General features: G+C 46.3%; 1 protein-coding gene across 1 annotated transcript; it reads right to left on the bottom strand.

Annotated features, from left to right (window-relative positions):
* Positions 1 to 4,613: 4,613 nt before the first annotated feature.
* Positions 4,614 to 8,284, bottom strand: LOC114668084 (sialic acid-binding Ig-like lectin 10). The gene is made up of 4 exons (XM_028823710.1): positions 8,186 to 8,284; positions 6,459 to 6,529; positions 5,119 to 5,466; positions 4,614 to 4,933 (listed from the first exon to the last, which is right to left on the bottom strand). The coding sequence occupies exons 2-4, from the start codon at positions 6,502 to 6,504 to the stop codon at positions 4,614 to 4,616; spliced, it is 714 nt and encodes a 237-aa protein (XP_028679543.1). The 5' UTR covers positions 6,505 to 6,529; positions 8,186 to 8,284.
* Between the last annotated feature and the right edge of the window lie 14,041 nt (positions 8,285 to 22,325).

The following is a 22,325-nucleotide window of genomic DNA, read 5'->3' as shown; positions in this document are numbered from 1 at the left end:
TAGATCTTTTTAGATGCCTCCAAAATACGGAGAGGTCCTCCAAGAAGCCAGTGTTGTGAGCGTGCTGCATTGACGACATCCATTACAGGTCAGCAATGAACTCTCCTGATCATCGGCTACAGAGCAAGTCAGAGGCCTCTCATCTGATTTGGGAGTCTAATTTTTTGCCATGACCATCACCACCGAATACTCATTCTCATTTTCACTTTTGCTCTCTTGACGTCTCTCATTTTTGGAGCACATTCTGGAGTAATCGATCTCGGCGTATTGAACCTCTTCGTTATTTTCAATGGATATGTTTGGGGTGCTGAGGGCCATCGAATCTCCTGAGCAGACACCCTGTTGGAATGAATTCAGATAAATTAAAAAAGTTGTGTGCAGCGATTCGTGGCGACCCGCACCTACATGATCCAACATCTGACTGCCAAATGGGTACAAATTCAGGGCAATCAAAGTTTGCTCTGTGAGATCAATATGTGAAGGGTCTTACATGCTGGGATTCTGTGACTACACAGCGTCGTTGCTCACTGAGCGCTTGTACTATAAAGACAGTGGGGTCTGTGTGTGTGTGTGCGAATGTGAGCAGAAACGGGCCTTTGTGTTAGACATCAGAGCAGCTCTCAGATGAGTCCATGATGAAAATATACAAGTTGGACTAAGTGCTGTCACACTGAAACTGAAACAGTGAAGTAGTTGGTAGTTGAAGTCTCCCAGAATGTCAGATCCACTTGTGCTTTGCGAAGGGAGATTTAAAAATTTTAAAACTGTGTACATCACGCTGTGTTTAAGATATCTCAACAAAAATTGCACCATCTTGACAAACATGCTGGTAGAATATGTGTGCCACATTTCAACAAAGTCTGTCCACAGGGGGCCGAGTTGTTTAATGTGGACAGACAGTTAGTCAGACTGACCTGATTATTGCAGTATGTGCTTTTTGGATTAAAAGCGAATGCACCACAAGACTGAAGTAAAATTACGTAAAGTGTTAACAAAAACCCAGAGGAGCTGGTAACTTGACATGAAGACGGCGCCACACCACACCATGAGCAGCACTTCGGCGAGGTCCTACCTGCTCATCGCCATTGACATCTGCCTTCCGTCTTTGCTGTTCTGTTTTGTTTTTTTTACTGGAGAAGAATAAGAGAAGATTAAATAAAAATGATGATACACTGCAGTGAAAAGATAAATCAACAGTTTGACAAAGACGAAGTGTTTTATACCTCGAGCAGAATTATGTACTCTTGGTTAGAACATGAACTGCTCCAACGGCACACTAGGGGTGTGGGGGGATACAAGGAGATTGCTGAAAGACCCCCTACACCAGAAACTTGTGATCCACGTGAAATTAGAGTGCAATAAAATGTAATTTAAACTGCTATCAGTTGCAACGCCATATTAGAATCAAAGGCTAATCTTATAAGGAACCTCAAGAAGAACCAAAGTTAACTCCTTCGGAGCACTCGCTCGGACTCGCCATCCTCACTTGGTCTTTTTCTTTCTAGTATTCTCAACAAGACCAGAGCAGTGGCACCTCCAAGGTGCTGAGAAGGAGACACCTGATGTTCCTCTGGGTCTTACTATTCAGGTCTCACTTGCTGTCTGCTAGGCAGAGGTAAGCCCACCACAGGACCACATTACTGATTCATGGATCCCTGACAGGCCAGGGTGGGCTCTCATGAAACATAAACCAACAGAAGCCTCTGTAAGGTGGAACGACTGATACATTGATTCTTACTCTTTAGTTCTTCTGTATTTACACCTGATGAGAGGTGCTGATCTGTTTGGGTCGGTTTGTGAGATCACGTTGATGGTCACAACATCATCATCAGTAGACCTCCTGAATCGTTAAGGTACACCTCAATGCTGGAGGTTCAGAGGGCTTCTTGTCAGGGCAGTCAGAGTTTGGTCAACTTTATGGAGGACAGCCTCAGACTGAGTGAACTGTCATTATTAGGATGGCTGGCAGCCACATGGTGATCGCGTTACTCCCAGTTCGTGTTATTGTGTTTTATTAATGGCTCCTCAGAATCTATAAGGCTGTTGTGTTCTTCCCAATTTCCAAGCTCTTCATGTCAACACCAATTCGACTGTTGTGTGTAAATAATGAGGTGTGTGTGGTCTGCTCAGCTAATTTAGGTGAATGTCCCCTCACTGACACTAACAGCCTATAAAAACAGCAAGTCCTACAAGTAAGAGAGATGGACTCTTAGAATTCACGACATGTGGAAGAACAAAATATAAGAAAATGAAGATAGCAAAACAGTAGAAGCACCAACGAGGTGCAACACTTGAGTGTAACACTTACTTCCTAAAGTGCTTCACAAGGCAGACGAGCACCAGAAGACACGGCACACACATTAGACTCCCAACTATGGCAGAGATTGGTGGGTGGGCCTCCTTTGTTGGTGGGTGGGGCTCCTTTGTTGGTGGGTGGACCTCCTTTGCTGGTGGGTGGGCCTCCTTTGTTGGTGGGTGGGGCTCCTTTGTTGGTGGGTGGGGCTCCTTTGTTGGTGGGTGGGCCTTCTTTGTTGGTGCGTGGGCCTCCTTTGTACCTGTAGACAAAGAGATGGAGACATCAGCAAGTGTGACAAGACCATAAACTGCATGCACATCTGTCACTTTGTGGCACTCATTTGTCAAAAGTGTCCTTCAAGGTAAGGGTCTCCGCTTGCCAGCAGGTTATCCTGGTGTCCTTTTCTCACGACAGGCTCTGCTCATTTGGCTGCGTTGTAAAGGATGGCTTGAAAACTCTTATTGGAGAAGCAGTTCATACTGTGAGGTTATCTAAAAAATGGTGGTCCTTGACGTCAAGTGTCTGAGTAGCCATTACCTGCTCTGGGGATGGAAAAGGTGACCAGTGGGGCTCAACCTTCTGGGAGTAGTAACGCTGAGGGTTTGCACAGCTAGGGATGGAGACATCATGGAAGATCACGAAGAAAAGCAAAAAGACCAATTGTGGTGGGGCCGTGAGATGGAGAAGCTCCTAAGGAGTGTAGTGAACACCTGCTGGATTCAACGTAAAGGAATCCTAAAGCCACGATGGTCACGTTCTACGCACTGTGAGGCACCTCGCATTGATGGCTAACAGAAGTGTTTAAGAACACGCGAGATCCACAAATACGTCACCTAACGTTAGTCCTGTTGTGTGATCCAAACCTCAGGTATCCTGATAGCTGTACGCTCACAACGTCCCAGACACACGAAGCTTGGCTGAAATATCGCTAAAGTAGAGAACTTCTGGAAATTCCTCTCATTCACGACAGAGGAGGGCGCTGAGGCAATAATCGAGCTTTCGAAGTGAAGACCCCGCCGAGTGTGAATGTGGGCCGCTGGTCCTGTTCTACTCACGGGTTCCATCTCTGGTTCAAACGAGTTTTTTATATTTCTGTCATCTGTTAATTGTTTTTAAACTCTTTGTAAATATGTGTATTGGTCTCTTTTGATTTTTTTGCATTTTCTTGATCGGTAGATGCAGCATGTTGTTGACTTTATTTTCTGTCTCAGTGAATGTTTCGCCTCTTCATGTTTTATTATTCTTTTATGGTTCCAGTTGGTCAGTTTTGTTGTTCTTCTATTGTGCCGAAGGTGGCGGGGCCCCCTGACTGTATAAACCAAATTGTTAGGACTGCGACTTTGGGTTGTTCTTTTGTTCTTTGGCCCTGTTTTGGATTTTTCAATTATTTTTATTTTTTTTACTTTTTTAAATCTCTTCTTGATCTTTGGTTTATGGACTTTAAGTTTGACTCTTTGGATGTTTAAAACATGAATTTGACTTTAAAGAGACGACAGCCCCTCTACCACAACTAGCAGTGCGTGTGACGGCTCAGCGCTCGGGTCTTGGAGGTCACCTATAAAGAGAGTCCAACAGCAAAGACCCCTCAATTCCAGTGAAGACCACTGTATTATTCATATAGTGTCTTTCACAGCAGGTGCCCAATTTAATTAAGTTATTTATACAGGGCCACGACCCGCACCCCCCCTATTGAAAGTGGTCCGCAAAATAAGCAATGGGGCTGCTTTTCCAGAATGTTCAACAAAGAGCTCTCTCATTGCACATAATCACTTTATGTAGCGGGGTGGAATAATTGTTAGTGGCAGTGGGGGTCCTCAACCAGTGGTCTCCAGTCCCAGCACTGATGAAGGTCCAGTTCTGTCAGCCTTTCCTGCAATATGGAGATTAAAGCCGCACTAAGTCCACACTGGTGTGTTATGTAACTTACTGTAAGCTTACGTTCTGTTTGCCTCCTTAATGGCTTCTGCACACCGTCTGGCAGTTGAGAGTCCGCTGCGACTCCTAAATCTTCTCATAAGGTGGACTTTCCATTTTCAGAGCGGTTTGTCAAAAAGAACACCTGAGTTGACTTTCGTTTGGTCTTTTTCAAATTACAAATATGTGGTTGACACGGAGAGACAGGAGAAGTGAGTCTGGTCAGCTACGTGGGTGGAATAGCCTGACGTATGATAAAAGGGTCGTGTGTCTTTAAATATTAGAATGTGTTACTTTAGAAATGATAACTGGTGGCATTACTTATTAGTGTCACCCTACTGTGGCCCTTTTTAAACTCATCGGAGTTTAGGGGTTATCAAGCATTTATGTTGTAAGACTGTCTTTATATTAACAGAAGAGTCATCTTACCACGGACTTTCACTGTGATGTTCTTACTTTGATTTTTCCCCCCGTAGTCCACACTGCATGTGATTTTCTTGTTGTGGTGCTCAGGTGAGGCCACAAATGTCAGAACTGATGACAGAGACGCCGTCCCGTTTTCGTTAATCATATGTCCCCTTGTCACGGTCCCATTCAGTGTGTTTTGCCACTTCAGCTCAGGTGGCTCAGAGGGACACGGAATGGGGACAGTGCAGGTCACATTGACTGATGTCCCCTCTTGCACTTCAGCCAGTGTGGAGATGACTGGTTTGTCTGGGGAGCCTGGAAAACAAACAGAGGTCTGTGAGTGGACCCCCCGGTATAAAATAAGGAACAAAAAAGATAGAAATCGACACATTCGAATAAACACAAAGGTCTGTGACCCTTAGAACTGTAGGAAACAAAGTAGTGCAGCAGAAACAATGAGGAGGACAAAGATGAAGACGTGGTGGGTGGTCCTCACTCACCGGTAATGTTGATGAAGACCCCTGTCGGGTAGGTGTAGTTAAAGTATTCAGTCCTGAAGAAGTACACGTCAGAGTGCCTTTTGAGTGTCTCTCTCATGATGGACGTGCAGTTGTTTGCTGACATGTTGCCTATCACCTCGACTAGCGGCAGATGTCTTTTCTTGTCACCACTTGAGGTAGGAAGCGTTTGTCCAGTCGTTGAGTTTCTTATCCATGACGCTGCTGTCTGATTCCCTCCACCTGTCTGTCCGTCGGGGACACTGAATGTGCAGGGGATGACCACACAGGACCCGTTCACAGCTTTAATTATCTGAGGCATCCAAACTGACCACTCAGCACACAGGACACCTGGAGGGGACGGTCATGAGAGCTCATCAGCGCCTGTTAGATGACAATTCAGTCACAACTGGTGACATCACAATGCCATCTGAATACCCAGCCACACTGGATGTGGAAATCATGAAAATCTGACAGCTCAGAGTGGGACGTTAACAGCAGGCTGTGAGGAGAATCTCAGTGATGGACTGGACAACGACGGGAACACGTCCTGGAAGGGAGGCCCACTTATGGAATAGTCGGTGGAGAGCAGCAGTTAGCAGAACATTAGTCCCCCAAGTTCAGACTTAGCTTTCACGTGGCCCCCTGTTCCAGAGCTCATTAATTAAGCAGCGTTTGGTGGGCTTCAGGCTAGTAAAGTTCTGTTTATAGACATGAGAGATGGAGACCCTGCCAGAAGGGCCAGAGCCTGCAGGAGCCGCGGTCAGAGCGGCCTTTCAGAGGACGTGTGTGTGTGTGTGTCTGACCAAGACCTCAAGAGCACAGCTTCTCTACAGAAGCCCATCGGCCCGGGTGCGTGGCTGCCGGTGGTCTTGTGAGTGTAACTGGTGTTGTCCCCAAGTGAGGGGACACTGCATGGACAAGGTCCACCCAAGCTGCAGGTGATCTTCAGTTGTAAAGCCGAACATTTCAAAACAGTTGTGTTCACAATGCAGCTCCGTGAGAGCGAGCGCTGACCACGACATGGTGGGCCCTCCTGTCACGTCTCGGTGTTCAACCCCACTGGGGGCCTCACACTGGCCTCACGGCCCACCAGCAGGCTGATTAACACTTTAGGAAATGCAAACCGCAGACTTTCTGAGTCAAAGCGGCCAAACTGGCAGGGCGTAGGCAGGGGGGTCACGTTGGTGGGACTGAGAAAGGCCAGGGATCAGAATTCAGCCTGTGATCAACCAACTGGGATTGTCATACAGGGGGGTTTCAACAAACCAAGGGGGGCTATTCCTGTGTTTAGGGGTGACATCACACACTCAGATCGAAATTAAATAAAGTGCACGTCGTACCTTGGATGAGGCCAAACAGCAGGACGGTGGTCTCAGTGAAGCTCATTGTGTGAGTTGGTCAGGTCACCAAACTGAGGATCAATAAAAAGAGGACAAGAAAAGCAAAACCATTAAAGAAAAAGCAACAAGAAAACCCAAATAGGGCACTGCGGGGAAACGTGAAGTCGGCCTTAAAAGAAAGAAGTTCTCAAAGACGCAGAGGAGTTTCATTGTCGTATTTAAAAATCAGAGTAACATGAAACTGAGCAGAGCAGCACGACAAAGAGAGAAATAAGAAAAAGAAAAAAGGACGGAGGGGCCAATAAAGAGAGGCAGAGGTGAGCGCCCCCTGGGGGTTAACGTCACTCACTGCCTGTCTGTTGAAAAGGACTGAGGGCAGCCATGTTAAAGACGCCAGCCAGCCATCTTCTAGCCTGCCCATCCTGTCACTGCAGCACGGGGCACAAGGTGGGAACTGTGGAAGAAAAACCCCCCGAGGAAGACCGGACAAGTTCAATCAATTAGATTTTAATTCAGTCGCAGAGGAGTACCTGGATTCTACGTTGCAAGGCAGAAGAGCAAAGTTTCATTTTTTCGATTAGCTTTTTATAATTTCTTCTTCCTCCCCCTTCCCCTTACTTAATCTAAAAAGCATGATATCGTTTACTTAAGCATTTTATTTTATTGTGCTAATGGGCCATCTGTTCTTATTTTTTTCACTTGTCAGATAGACCCTAAAGAAGAAAAGGGTCATCTTCCTGTGTCAAACAGACGAGGCGTCCCTAAAGAAACTGGAAATTGTCTTTGGTCAGCTTACTGCACCCTGTCTTACGACAGACGCCTGTATGAACAACCTGCCGTCATAGTAAAACGGCTTTGTCAGCTATTAACCCCAAGTAGCTTGCAAGCTGTTCATTTTATTCTTCCACAGAACCAACACTGGACACGGAGAAGGTCATCACGGGGCACATCCTGGACTGTCCATTGATGTAAGCCACACGTGGATTTGGGAGAAAACCGCCAGAGACAGGAGGACAGCAGGCCTGGACTAGGAGTTGAATTCAGTCCCACTCCAACCACTGAGCCGCCCGACACCAGCAGACGTCTTTTAAAGGGACTTGAAATCCTGCTGTGTTTGTCTCAGGGGTCTGGAGGGCAAATGCAGAGCTAAACACTCATCAATGGTGTTTTAAATGATGCGATTGTCATTTCTTTAATACAAGACTTGAGTTTTCTATTTCAGGAGATTAAAACAATGCACAGGCTGACAATAGCAAGCCAGCCAGACCCTAATCTGTCCTGTTGGCATCAAACAAAGCAGAGACCAAACCGGGCACAGTGGCAGAACAACACGAGACCCCAACACATTCTGTCCTTCTCCTACTGTCCCACCTAATGCAGTTCATAGTGAGGCCTGCCCTGGCAGCACTAGGATTAAGGCAGGAGTCAACCCTCCTCACACAGCCCTCACCCCCTGGTCACCCTTCTTCATCAGAGTTATGGAGAGTCTGACCCTATGCCAGCAGCACTGGGCACAAGGCGGGCACCAAGCAGAGGGTCCGCCAGGACACATACGACAGTAAAAAGCTCAAGTGAGGTGACGAGACACATTTAGACCAACCCGCACAGATGCCCCCCTCACCCAGCGGTGGCCCTTCGCATATTCAAACGTCAGCAGTCTGCCTGGACATTTCTGTTCAATCCAACACTCCAGACGCTCTAAGAGACGACAAGAACACACAGAATACCTGAGTCAGGATGCTGGCGAGGACCCTGGCGGTGCTGCTGGTCTTCCTGTGGTCTTCTGACGAGTGCACAGCGGCCCCCCGTGTCCGCCCTTTTAAAGTTCTCGCTCACTCACTCGCCCGCTCTCTCTCTTTTATCACATGACGCGGATGATTGGGCAGAAGGGGGTTTCACGCCGCCACTTCATGCTTTTGGTTGGCACGTTTTATACTCTTAACAAACGTCTTGCACGTATGCCGGAGGAGTCAGTGTGGAGTCTTCTGCCCCTGCAGCAGAGACGCTCAGAATTTCAAACTCCCAAGACATTAAAGCACAACAGAGCATAGCAAAGGCAACAAAGATCAACGTATTTATACTGAATGGTCTTAAAAAAAAAAAGAAAAACCTCATGTCTAATTCCAGTCCACAGCCTCTCCCCAGTCCTGGACAGGATGGCGGCCCACCACAAGACCCCCACCCCTTCAGTGGTGCAGCCATGTCTTCCTCTTCATTCGAATTTCTAAAGAGTGTTTCATAGCAGCTGGAAAGAGCAGACATGTCCGGGAGGTCCTGACTCTGATCGCCACACTTGCTCCTGCTTGTCCCGGGGGTCCGAAGATCAAGGGACCCACATGGATTAAAACCCCCTGAGTCTTGTAAGATGGACCCAATGGCAGGCCTGAGGACTGTGGGTCTCGTCCTCTAGCTGCTTATTTAAGTCGGTGAGAGGAGGAGTTGGGTTGGTTGACTTAGGAGATTAAATGGCCGTCATCAGTCAGGATTAGAGTCACAGGTGGCAGCAGCCGATCCTGGCCACATCTGGCACAGGGCAGGAGGGGACTGCGGACAGGAGCCAGTCCAGCACATGGCACACTCGCTCAGTCAATTCCAGTCAGCACTTAAAGGAGAAGTTTGGTATTCAAATCAAATCAAATCAAAGTACATGCAATAAATGAGTTTTGGGGTCCTGTCATCGCCAAACTGCACAGTCCATGAGCACTGCAAACTACGCCAATGTATTTCCTTAATAACTCCTTCAGGTCAGAGCCTCTCAAAGTGCGATGCCAGGGACCACAACTACGGCCATGACGTGCAGCCCCAGACCACCCAAAGGCACTCAACTGTCAGACTGAACATCATCATCATCATCATCATCAGTCAAGTGTAGAGTCACAGGGGGCAGCAGCCAATCCCGGCCTCATCTGGCACACGGCAGGCACCAACTCGGCACCTGGCACACTCACGCATCCCATTACAGTTAACGTGTCTGTTTATTGGGATGTGGGAAGACAAACAGAGATGCCACAGACGGTGACCAAGGCAGCAGTGCCAACTGCCAGCGAGAGATGTGAGGGAAGTAGGATGCGGGGTGAGGTTGTGCAATGCCAACCACAAGTCAGGCCAGGCCACTACACAAAGAAAGAGCCACACATTGAATGTGCCTGCTTGGTGGCATTTTATGGCTGTAGGGTGGTGGGATCCATCCTGGCAGCTTCGGTTTCAATGGCCAAGTCACACTGGCGGTGACACGGCCTTCCTTTGTCATTCTGTTTTGCTTTCTTCCTCGTTTGTCACTGTCACATTTGCATTGCTGCAGTTTCTCAGCGTCAAACATACGATTTTCTTCTGCTTCAAAAAACGCTTTGTAGGTAAAAACAGGCACACCGGCCCTCCACCCTTCTTACACTGGGGGGCTCACCTTAAATAAATGAATCGCGAGGCCACCTCATGACCCACATGATCGATTACAGTAAAGAGCACAATCCGTCAGCACTGCAAACTCAATCTGCGTTAATATTCAGCCTTTGTTGTTAAGCGTTCCCAATTTTAGGAGTGGCAGACCCCCTCCTCAAGCTTGTGGTTGTGGGTCTCTGCTCTCCGTCACCTCCACGTCGTCACCCTGTCACCCCTAAAAACGAAATGAGCTGAGCTTCCACATAACGGAAGTTGTGCATCTGAAGGCGCTGGCTGCGTTAACCAAATTCTCACAAAGTGTGATGGACACGAATGATAAACGACGAGTCCGGAGCAAGTGAGAAACTCCAAAGTCACGCACAGGCGCTTCCTCTTCATTTCTCCTCTCGTGCACAATTTGGTCACCCAGCCTCGTGCAGTCTGAGGGAGAGCGAGCTTCTCATTAATACGAATCGACATTCATAGCTGAATGGCCACATGTTTGTGGAGAGCCTGACCATCACACCCCGGTGAGCTTCTTGGACGTCCCATTCCTAACCCACCTGCCCAGTTTCAGTCTACTGTCCATTTTGTTTTTTCAACTCGATGACAGGCAGGGTCACACATGTGTGTCTGAGGACCACCTCCCCGGCTTGTACTTAGTAAGCAGTGCCATCCCAGAGCGAGAGGGGGCGCTGTCGCTAACAGTCTTGGCCATTCCAGAATTGTAGGACGCTAGCTGTCCACTTCAGCTTGTGTGTGTGACAATAGGCAAGTCCTTCTCAATGGCCCACTCTCACCTGTATGTTAAGCCCCTCAGAGTCTCAACGTACTTTCTGCAGTCCACCACAATGCTGACTGTGACCACCACAAGGATTTCCATCATCAGGCCCACACCTTTCACCACATTCCAGGCCAAATGTCCCTGTTTACCTAGAATGGAAAAATACTTTAAATAAATAAAAACTTGTGTTATTTAATCAAATGGCATTTACAGAAAAAAGAAGAGGACAGCAAGACACGAGGTGTCCACGGTGTTTAGAATTCACTGCCTGAATGAAGTCTAATGAGGCCACATTAACTGGTGGAGATCTTTACAGAAGGGTGACGTCTTTGAAGCCTTGGCACGGTCCTTTTGCCATTTCCTAATGAGTGAGTGGCACATTGGCACAGCAGTTACCCCCCCAGTCCAGTCGCCCAGCATGAACTGATATCTAAGTGGGGCTGGATGTGTGTTACCTGACCACTAAGCTGATCCAATACCTCATCAAGATACTTTATAAAAGTTGTTCAAGTTTCAGCTTCCACTACATGTACTGGTAAGATCCTCCAGATTCCCACAATTCTCTGCATGAAGAACACCTTAAGTCTTAAATAGACTTTCCCTAAATCTCCACCAGGTGTCCTCAAGTATGTTATCTGCTATTTAGTTGAACGATGTCTCATATGTGTCGTATCCAACAGGAGGCGCAGGCTACCAGAGAATGGGCTCTTTTTAGAACTGCAGTTCATACTTTGAACCTAAGGGTGGCGCTCTGATGTCTCATAGTAAGGAGACCAGAGTTTGTGTCTCAGGTCCTCCATGTGTGGAGTTTGCATGTCCACCCCGTGTCGATGTGAGTTTCCTCCCACAGCCCAATGACATGCAGGTTAGGTGAACTGGAGACGCTGAATTGGCCCGAGTGGTGTGTTTGTGTGGTGTGTGTGTGAGTTCGCCCTGCAATGGACTGGCATCCTGTCTGGGGTTTGCTCCTGCCTTAGGCTTTGTGCTAGCTGGGATAGACCCCAGCCCCCCGTGACCCTCGTCTGGATTAAGTTGGTTGAAAGACGACGTGACTTTTATGGATGTGGTGAGAGAGGACATGCAGGTGATGGGTGTAACAGAGCAAGATGACGAGGACAGGGAGATATGGAGGAAGATGATCCGCTGTGGAGACCCCTAATGGGAGCAGCCGAAAGAAGAAGAAGGAGAAGATAGACAAAAAAATGACAATTAACAAATGAATAATTAAATGAGCGATAATTGGAATCAGAACTGCACCAAATTCCCACAAAGTTGAAACTCTTATTTGATGAAAAATAAGGGCACGATTCATCATGTTTTCAAATCCCAGTATAATATTAGATGTGGGATACTGTATGCCCTACAGAGTTCACCAACAGATCCCCCTACTCAGCCCACTGGCCACAGTACCAGTACGTGAGTGATCTTTGTATTATTGCTGTTGCTGTAAATGCCAATAGGGACTCTGCTCTGTTGGGCCCTTAACCTGCAATTGCTGAGGGCTTTGAGTAGTGAGAAAAGCGCTAGATAAATGCAAAGAATTATTATTATTATTATTATTATTATCATTATAAAGGATCGTGTTTTACTTTGCAGTTATTTGACTTCCTTCATGTACGTCTTCCCTTTCGTATATTGAGCTGCAGCTTTCTACCTTGTTCTTATCTGAGTGCACCACAGTTGCCAGTCGTGGCTGGAGTAGTGATTTCATTGTGCCCTTAGGATTATGGGCACTTCTAACTCTTTTACCGTTTAACTTTCTATAAACATGGTAGACACCTGCAGCTGAAAGAAGAAGAAGAAGAAGAAGAAGAAGAAGAAGTTCCATTTTATGTATTACTAATGTCATAGTGCACACACATAACATGCGCTTTTGTTCAAATTCACTGTAAAACACAGAAACTCCAAACCTATTGACGTAAGTTAAACCTCACAACATCTCTCATTGAATTGTGGAGGAGAGGAAGACAAAAACTCCAATTAGCAGCACAACAAACCTGTGAGGGGTCCGTGGTCTGCTCTGCTCTAACACAAAGTCAAAATGAGACAATGGGATGTGGTCACGGATGGGGACTTACTGGTGACAGAGTCCTAGCCTTGAACCCTTGTTCAGGTTCCACCCAGCAGTAGTGAGGGTATCAGAGGAGAAACTCGAATGAGATGTCAGAGCTCAGGAGTGGCCTGGACTGGAATAGCCAGCGGGTAGGTGAGAACATGAGAGGCGCAGATAGGCACGAAAACCACAGGAACGGCATCTGACATCATGAGCAGTAGATATACAGATATAGAGATATAGATATAGATATAGATATAGATATAGATATAGATATAGATATAGATATAGATATAGAGAGAGAGAGAGAGAGAAACAGAGTAGTCAACCGGCAAAGCTTAAAATAACACTTGACAGCCAGCAGAGCACAGCAGGGACAGCCTGCCATGTCAAGTGGTAAGAGAAAGAAGGAGTAGGAGGAAGGCAGGCTGGGAAACATATTTCAAGATGTGATCCTGACACCAAATTTTTTTCACAGTGCCAAGTATTTTCAACTGTGCAAGTAAACCCAAAACTAAAAATTCAAATGAAATCCATGCTACAATAAACATGAAAGCACATTAGCCAGTGTAGTGTTCACCCGTCTGCAGACGTCAGGACTCTTCTCGAACTGTTCAGTGGACGACCTGCCAGCTTAGTAGTTGTGTGACATACCTGGTAGTGTTTTGGGCATTAACACTGTGGTGGGGCCTTCCCAGAATGCTCTCTTTTGGTGGGCACACTTCTCTCACTGTGCCACCAGACAGTCTCAGCCTGCCGTGCAGGAGCTGCTTGGAGGAAGCCTGCGGTGGTCTCCATTTAATAGGCCGCCACCTTTAAAAGTGAGGATCTCTCGTCTTTTTCTGTCCAGATTTGTTTCGGAGTGTGCTCGGAGGTCTCGCAGGGTCCTATGATGACCCTGTCTTCCCCTTTATATTCTTTATTGCACAGACCAGTGATTGTTAAAGTTTTTCCTCTCACAGCCCAATCTTGACTTTTTTAGTAAGACCCCTTGGAGAACTGCTGGCAGCAGTCGTGGCAGAGTGATGTCGATTACTTAAACTGTCTGTGGCGACCCATCGCAGGACCCTTTACAAACCGTACACAAGCCTTGCTCATTGAATATAATGGTGAGTGGTGAACCATGATTTTAGAAAGTACGGTGTGGGCTTTAGTAAAATTATTTAAATCCCAAACACTTTGCACTCTACAGTCGGGTACTTCAGACTTCCTCCCCATATCCCTTCCTTTCCAGCAATTAAACAGAATGAAAGAACGAGCAGGAGAACGTGGCACACCTTTAACTACTGTATATATTACGCTACGTAGGTAATACATTTTATTGTAACTAGTGCCATACAAGCAAAGAGAACATGGCTGTGCCAACCAAGAACATACCGCCTGGTAACGTCTCGAGGTGTAGTTTCAGGGGACCCAATGACTTTTAGTCTCATTTGATTCTTCCTGGCCAGCTCATCATCTGCAGGCCCGGCCAGCCTGCTTTCTTCCAGTCATCATCTGCTGTGTTTTTGTCCGGATACAACATGGCCTTTGCCAGCCGCTCCCTTTATTGTCCTGACAAACACACACCTTCACCAATGGAATGCCTCAAGTGATGTTATTTCTTCTTCAGATAAACGGCAAACAAAGGAGATGCAAATCATTCAGCAATGAAACTCATCCTCTCTGTCACAGATGGCCAGCAATTTAGTCATAAAAGACAGCATTCCTAAAGCTTTGGGGGTAGAAAAACAAATCTGCTTTGTCGATGTTCTTTGCTCTTCAAACGTTATAACAAGTAAGATGCTAATTCAGCAAATAAAGACACACCAAATATTTACCATCCTGTATGCTGCACATCTCTCCTTTCACACTCCACCACTGACTTGGATATCAGAGCTGAGCTGAGGTTGAACTTTTGTGCACTTTTGGATTGCAGGTCTTTTTTTGGATTGATGTGCTTTGTTTGTTGTCTTGACCATTCGTGGCATTTCTTTGTTAGAGTCGTAGTCACGTCGACATTTGAACTTTCACATCATCCGGTAGGACAGAGCTGACATCTTTCCGCAGGCCTGTTCACCTGTGCGTTTTTCCGTCCCTCAGCAGGCACACTGGACTGTCTTTGTGTTGCCCTTGTGGATTGTTGGGTTGCACATCTGCTTTGTGGTTGTCAATAGTTTATGGTTATGGCCTTCAGGCTCCATTGCTAAACTGGAACGCTCAGGTGTGACCAGCTCACACACTGCCAGGAGAACAGGGTGGCAGCCCTGGCACACGGACAATTTCACAGGCTACAAGAAGGGAGCGATGGCGCTGAGCTTGTAACGTGTTAGCGTGGCCTGTCCCTGCCTTGTGTGTTTGTCTTCCTTCTTTGTGTCTTCTTTCTTCGTTTTAATTGTGTGTGTTCCACGGGTTAAGGTAACCTCTCTTAATATTCATGTATATTATTAATCTTAGTCCGTATCCATGTACATTGTACTGTTCTCCGCTCTTCCTTGTAATTTGTGAGTGTTGGGACCCCCCTTGCGTTACTACTATGGGACCCCCCAGACCATATATTGAGGATGGGAGGCAAATCCCTTAGCGACTCTCGGGTGTTCTGTTCTTTTCTGAGTGTTGAGTTTTCTGTTCTTGAAATTTGCTCTGTCAAAGATTTGGAGTTTATTTACCTTGGATTGACTTTTTAGGAAACGTCTTTTGCCTTAGTTTGCCCAGTTTATGTCCTTTTGTTTATATAAATGGATTCATCTTTTATAAAGATTCTTTGTGGACTTGTATTTCAAGCCAAAGTTTTTTTTATGCTTTTCCTTTCCTTGGAGAGGTATTTTGATATATTTTGGGACTTTGACATAATTATTTTTAAACTTTAAAAGCCGTTTCTCATTCTGGGGGCCTGAATAGGCCTGAGGCCTGCCTGAGAGTTGGGGGTTAGGCTGCCTTTGGTGCTGCCTTTTCTGGCAGGCCAGGGAGGGCCCTGGCATCTTTATGGGCCTTTTGTGGGACCTCACACCATGTTTTTATTGTCCATGTTGATGGTGTCACTCAGGTGGGCCTGGGCAGTACCTTCAGGGCTTAGCAGACCTTTGACCTGTCTGTTATTGTTATTATTATGAAAGGCCTGTCATCAGCCATCTTTGCACTGACATTTCCTTTGGATAGCAGAGATTTCTGTTTTTTCTGTCTTTTTCCTCTTATGGCATCCTGAACACTGACCTGACCTGAGGTTGCAGAGTCGTGCACTTCTTAAAGAAGTTCTTTGGATGTTCTTCCTGTGAGATTTCTTGATTGAGTACCTGAGGTGCCCTCTTGGCAGCCTGGCCCATTCCTGGTTGATTCCTGATTGAACTATTTATAAATAATGGCTCTCACGGTGGAGCCTGTGTAAGCGTTTTCAGACTGATACGTTTCAATGACTTTGTTCTTCTTCTGAAACTTCCTTTGATCAACGCCTAGGGTTGCTGTAGAAACATTGTGGTGACAACTTCAGCGTCACAGTGAGGGTCAATAGGTGGTGTGGCCCGGCCGGGACGCCCCTGCTGCATATGTTCCGGGGGAGCAACCATGGGCAACTCAATACCTCCCCTGGGACGCTTGGTGGCAGCCTCCCTGGCCGGCGGTGATGCCTCAACCTCTCGCAGGACTCCATGGGTGATGGAGTCCTCAACAGCCCGGTCAGGAGCTGGGGTGGCCACCAGGGGGTGCTGCATGGATTCCACAGCCCAGCTGGACAACTCTTCAGCCTGACCCGGAAGTGCAATTAGAACCAGGTGGTCAATCACCTGGAACACTTCCAGGTGGGCTATAAAAGGGTCCAGCCACCACCACTCAGTGGCCAGAGTCGGGAGGAGAGGACGACGCTTCAAGGTAGGAGTGGTGGTGCCAGAAGGGTGTGTTACTTTGTGGTTTGCTTTTGTTTTGTGCTTTATTTGGGACTGTGTTGTGGCTGGGGGGTTCACGGGGAAGACGTGCCCTCCAGCTGAAGAAAATAAACTTTGGTGTTGTTTTATACGTGCCTCCGTGTGAGTCTGTGCCCGGGTCGGGCGGGCGCTATACAGCGTCCTTATCACAGTGGGTAGGGTGAGATTCAACAAAGCTGGCTGTGTTCAGTTGGCAGAGTCACTAAGAGGGCCAACACTTCTGCAGAAAACCTAATAACTTACAAATATTAACTACCACTTTACAAATGGTGTCCTACGTTCACTCTGGGCCCCTTTATATACAGTAATGCTATATTTTGTCTACAGATCTGCAGCCATTCATTCTGACAAATACATAAAAACAGAAGATAACAAGAAGGGGCAAATTGTTTTTGTGGTGCCCCAGAGTGCTGTGAGGTGAGGCTCAGTCATTTAACTTCAGTTACAAAATCCTTCCTGACCAGCTCTTCTCTCTGGCAGTTCATCTTTTGTGAATTTTTTTCCAAAAGGAATTGCTTCAAGGGTCCAGGAGATCATGTGGAAGCCGAGGGGTCTCGTGCCTAGATCTCCCTCTGCCTGTCTGGGGGTACAGTTGAACCCCAGATAGCTCAAAGGGGCCCACTTACAATACAGAGGCTGCCCTCTGGTGAGCTGATGAGCTCACTACATGTCGGTGCCTAAAGTCTGTAGGACCCTGTGAGTTCACCCAGGAGAGCGTTAGGACAATCAGGACGAGAACAGGCCATTCAGCCCAAAGTTCACCATTCCTATCCACTTAAGTCATCCAAAATAACATCAAGTTGAGTTCTGAGGGTCTCTAAAGTCCCACTCTCTACCACAGTAGCACCTCCTGCTGGTTAGTCAGCGTCACTAACTCTATTCATATTACTTTCTTCTTAATGTTATTAGCATGTTTAGCTATTATTCTGTGAATGCTATATCTTCAAAAAGGAAGAAGTTACAGAGATGAAGTGGACACCTTGACAACTTTTAAATGAAGAATTGAGACAACTTGGGGGACTACTGGGTCACACGTGTGCCCGTTACTATAACATCACTTATTATAAATGTTGGTTTAAGGCAATCAAGCGTATCCACACTACACAGCTGTCCAGTCTGGCCATACGGGTTTGTAAGCTTTTCATATTTCCATAATCTTAAAGGTTCTTACCTCGTGTCACCCGTTAATTCCACCCAGCCGTCATCAGTCATGTGTGTAGAGTCATAAGTGGCTGCAGCCTATCCTGATCCCATCTTGAACACGGCAGGAGCCAACCGTGGAGCAGAGCCCCTCCATCACCCTGCTGAAGCTGATGAACCCACTAAAGCTTCGACTTTAGTCCTACTGGCGCAGAGGCCCAGCTGCATGATTAGGTGGCCCGGCCTCCTTCGATTCGACATACAGGAGATGGGACAGAACACAAAAGACATTTAACAAGAAGTCAAAGAATTACAAATCTATTAAGAACAGAAATCTTAACATAATACACAAAGTCATTTACAAACAATAACAGAAAAAGTAAACAGATAAGAAATAAACTTAAGGCAGGGCAATAACCCTGGCTGAACCCCAGTATCCCGCCCCACCCCTCATTCTCGGCCCCCAACTGCTGTTTAGCATGCCAGTCAGTCCAATTCCTCCGACCAGCCCCTGTTAGTCTCCACATACGGACACTGATAAGGATTATTCTGTCACAGATACTCGTGCACGCTCTCCACGCGGTTGGTCAGCCATTCTTAGGACACGCGATGGCTGTTTTAGGCGTGTCCTTGGAGGTCATGACCTGAGTACTGCGATGTAACAAATGTCCAAGCTGTATGTAAGAGAAAAAAATTAAAAAAGAAACAATTCTATTGCTGGCTGAAAATCTTTAAGTTCCATTTGTTTGACTTTCAACTGTTTGCTTACATCCTTGACTTCATTTCTTGCTCTTTGTTGTACCCCTGATGCACGGCTTTCTTTAAACCAATTTTGATTTCATGTCCCTTTAAATGGTTACTCCAAATCTCGCCTGCCCTGCAGACATAACCGTCACTGGACAGTTTGATTTGCAGATTGGATAGTCTCTTCAGAAGATGCGCAGCTCGCTCACCAGCTCTCTGAAACTCCAGCCTGGTTGCTGCAATATTATGGGAACTTGGCTTTGTTACTGTGGGCCAGAGGTTTTACTCTTTTCCTCTCTCCCACCTTTGGGCTTTTCATATTTAAAAGCCTTTAGTTCTTTTTGTTGGAGCTGTGCAGGTGTGAAGCCTGCTTGTACAGTTTGGTGTGTAGCCCATTTTCATAGTGTACCCTCTTTTGGAGGACTGAGGTGCCCACATGGAAAACAAAAACCTGTTGTGAAGAAACAATTAACCCCTTAACCGCCCTCTGCCGGATATATCCGGCATCGTAGCTTTATTGCTGACGCCTTACTGCCAGAATTATCTGGCACATTTGCCTGTGGTTATGTGAATGCCTGGCGCGTAGTATAACTGACAGTTTGGCGTGGGTATTATTACTACGTTGTATTTCGACAACTCTGCGCTTGAATTGGCCGATCACGTGATGTGATTCGAAAGTGAAAGCTGTGAATATGACAAAACGTAAGCTGACTTCAAGTGAGGTTTTGCAGGCGATTTTGGACAATAATTCTGATCATGATTGTAGCAGTTCTGAAGAAGATTTTAGCGACAATGATGATCAGCAACGTGCGCTGCATGATACTGTGAATGACGACGCATCGGATGATGGCGATGAGTGGGTGTATCCCCAGCATCTCAACTGGACTGCTGCCCGTTATCTGAGCCAGATATGAAAGATCCAAACCGTGACCGCTTGTTCAAGCTACGTCCTTTGATTGACCATTTATTTGAAACATTTCAGCAGGTATTTCAGCAGGTAAATACTGCTTGAATAAATGTAAAGTAAAAAAACGAAAATTGTTCAGATTTCTCCTGGCATGGGGAATATTTAGGGAGTTGGCAGTTAAAAGGTTAAACTACAAGTGTTAAAACCAAAAAGAGCAACGGGGTGAGGATTCTGATTTTTTGATTTCTCCAGTGCTTTCTACACCATACGGCCATCCCTGTTAACTGGTCAGCTCAGAGATAAGCAGGTGCGTCAGCCTGTGGGGTCCTGGATGATGGACTATCATTCAGACAGACCACCTGTTTGAGCAGCACAAGGAACTGGCCTGTCACCGTCTCTCTTCACTCTGTGCACCCCTGACTGGAAATATAACAGCCGTTCAGGTCACAGTCAGAAATTCTCTGCACTTATGGGGGGTATCAATAAGGGGGATGAGACAAAGGAGAGGAGTTGGGGGAGAACTCTGAGAATTGTCTGCAAGTTAACATCAGCAAAGCCAAGAAAATGCTGATTGACTTTCACCGCACCAAAAAGCTTCCATGTCTGCTCGCTCTTTAGGGAGTAAATGTGGACGAGATGCACTCCTCCAAGTATTTGGGGGTCCACATCAACGACAGGCTGGACTGGTCTTAAAAGAAGAAAGGGCAGAGCAGACAGTAATGTGGGCAGTGACATCCTTCACATCTTCTATAACTTTGTGATGGCCAGTGTGGTGTGCTGGGCTGGTGACATCACATCAAGTGAAGCCCACTGAGTCAACAAATGAATTAAAAAGGAAGGTTACTTATGGGACACACTCGGGACCCCCAGACGTCGTAGCAAAGGAGAGAATGAAGACAAAACTGAATGCCATTATGAACAATGCGGCACATTCCGTCTCTGACAAAACGACACTGAGGATTTGCAGACGTGAATTGTTCATCAGAAGTGTGTCAGGAAACACCACTGGGGGCTCCTTAGTACCAACAGCAGTATGGCGCCTTGCTGGGACTGGGACTGCCAAGGCAAACATTTTCTTTCTTTTTAGCGATCCTGCTGTACTCAGCCCATACTGTCTATTTATTTATTTATTTATTTATTATTGAGCTTCTGTAAAAATCCAAATTTCTCCCTGGAGATAAATAAAGTTCTGTCTAATCTATGTAATCTAAAATAGCAAAGAATTTAAAATAATGACCTTCAAGACTTGAAGATAAGAGTCTTCAAAAGAAAATAATTTGCCTAACCAAATGATCACATATTGCCATAAATAACACCAGCAAGATCAAAGCCTGCCCTTACTTCCTGGCACGCACCTCCTAGCAGACAGATGGCCCCGCTGAGCAGACTGACGAGCACGGGCAGCATCAGGACGACGTGGCTTCTGCTTTCTGGCAGCTTAGTGAATGAAAAGGGCAAAGGTGGCAAGCGTAAGAAGTGAAACAAGATGTCCTTTTGACAAAAAAGAGATGACATTTAGCATTCTCAAGGAAGAAGAAGAAGATAAGAAAGAGTTAAAGACCTGACAGTCCAAATGTGTCAGCCTGGAAACTGGGCAGAGAAATGAGGGGCTCTGAGTTTGTGAATTTCATAGAGAGAGCATTTGAAAAAGAAATGGCGACACAATGATGAAGTCGGTCCTCCTGTGTGGAGTGTATAAGGCTCTCCTTGTGCTCCTGCGGCTTCCTTTAGTCAACTCCACCAACAAGTGTGTGAACCCAGCTTTGTGCGCCTTCTGGCATGAAACGGCCTTCCTTCTTACAGCAGGAAGGGTCAATGCGTGGGCTAGCTTGGCATCTCAGTTTTGTTTGGCTGCTAATAAAGGAAAAACAAAAAAACAATTAGGGGGTCTGAGTCTCAAAAAAGCAAGTGTCACACACGTGTGACTAGGAAGACATTGTATGGACCAAGTAAAGGTAATTCCACGCCAGGCCAGGGGTTGGCGGGGTGCACTAAACTTTCTCCTGTTATCTCTGCAGACCAGCCGCAGGAAAACCTGTCTGATTTAGAACAGAAGACATCACTTCTGGTTCCAGCACCCAGAAAAATATCACTTCTGGTTCCGGCGCCTAGAAAATTATCTCTTCCGGCATCTACTTTGAATAATGAAGAACATCACTTCCGGTTCCCTTACATCACTTCCTGTCCTATCCCTTAAAACCACCATTCTGACAAACCATCGGCAGTTCTGTTTTGGACTCGGTATAAAGAACATCTCTATATTTAAAAGACTCTTTTGCAGCTAGGAATAATATACGGGTGGCTACCCCAAACCTTTTTTAAGTGTGTTGAGTCAATTCATTTCACACAAGTCAATGAAAATGGAGGGAAAAGAAGTCAGGGAGTAGCAGAAACTTGTCACTGGTCAGCAAAGTGGCAGGAATGAAAACCTGCAGGCACCAGAGCTGGACACCCCTGAAGTAGACATTGACGAGTCCACTATGACCGCCAGATCCTTCTCGTCATTCTTAGTGTTTTATATGTTAAACCAAAGGGGGCAGGACCACCTGATGGTACAGCAGTGGGGATCTCTTGGCCATTTAAGGCCTGCGCCACCTCACTTTAACACTCTTTCTTGTGTTCTTTGGTTCATTTAATTTTCTAAATTCTCTTTGGTGGTTTGTTTTCCAATAATTTGCACCACCTCATCTTTCCTATTTGGTTTTATTTTGTATTTATTTTGTTTCTTTGACTATTTCTGATATCAGCTGTTGCTTTTGTACTTTTGAATGAACTTTATTATTGTTAAGAGTCTCTGTTTTTTTTTTTTTTTGCGCCAGGGGTCCCACTGCTCCCCTCTCCCTTTCTTGAGATGTATGGCTTGGCCCCGTGTGCTTGTAGGCCGCTCCTGCTTTATGCTTCAGGGCTTGGCTGTTGTGATATGGCAGGTCCTTCATACTTTGTGGACAGAGGTGACCCACGTCAT

The sequence above is a fragment of the Erpetoichthys calabaricus genome, chromosome 17, assembly GCF_900747795.2.
Source record: "Erpetoichthys calabaricus chromosome 17, fErpCal1.3, whole genome shotgun sequence".
Taxonomy (NCBI): domain Eukaryota; kingdom Metazoa; phylum Chordata; class Cladistia; order Polypteriformes; family Polypteridae; genus Erpetoichthys; species Erpetoichthys calabaricus.
The sequence above is the reverse complement of the archived record's forward strand: the minus strand, read 5'-3'. Positions and strand labels throughout refer to the sequence as shown.

What these genes read in the sequence shown, in the direction of transcription:
- LOC114668084 (XM_028823710.1), bottom strand. Translation starts at nt 6,504, where the DNA reads ATGAGCTTCACTGAGACCACCGTCCTGCTGTTTGGCCTCATCCAAG. An exon ending in GCTGTTTGGCCTCATCCAAG is followed by an intron (nt 5,467 to 6,458) that starts GTACGACGTGCA and finishes CGTCCCCTCCAG; the next exon opens with GTGTCCTGTGTGCTGAGTGG. An exon ending in GGTCTTCATCAACATTACCG is followed by an intron (nt 4,934 to 5,118) that starts GTGAGTGAGGAC and finishes TTTGTTTTCCAG; the next exon opens with GCTCCCCAGACAAACCAGTC.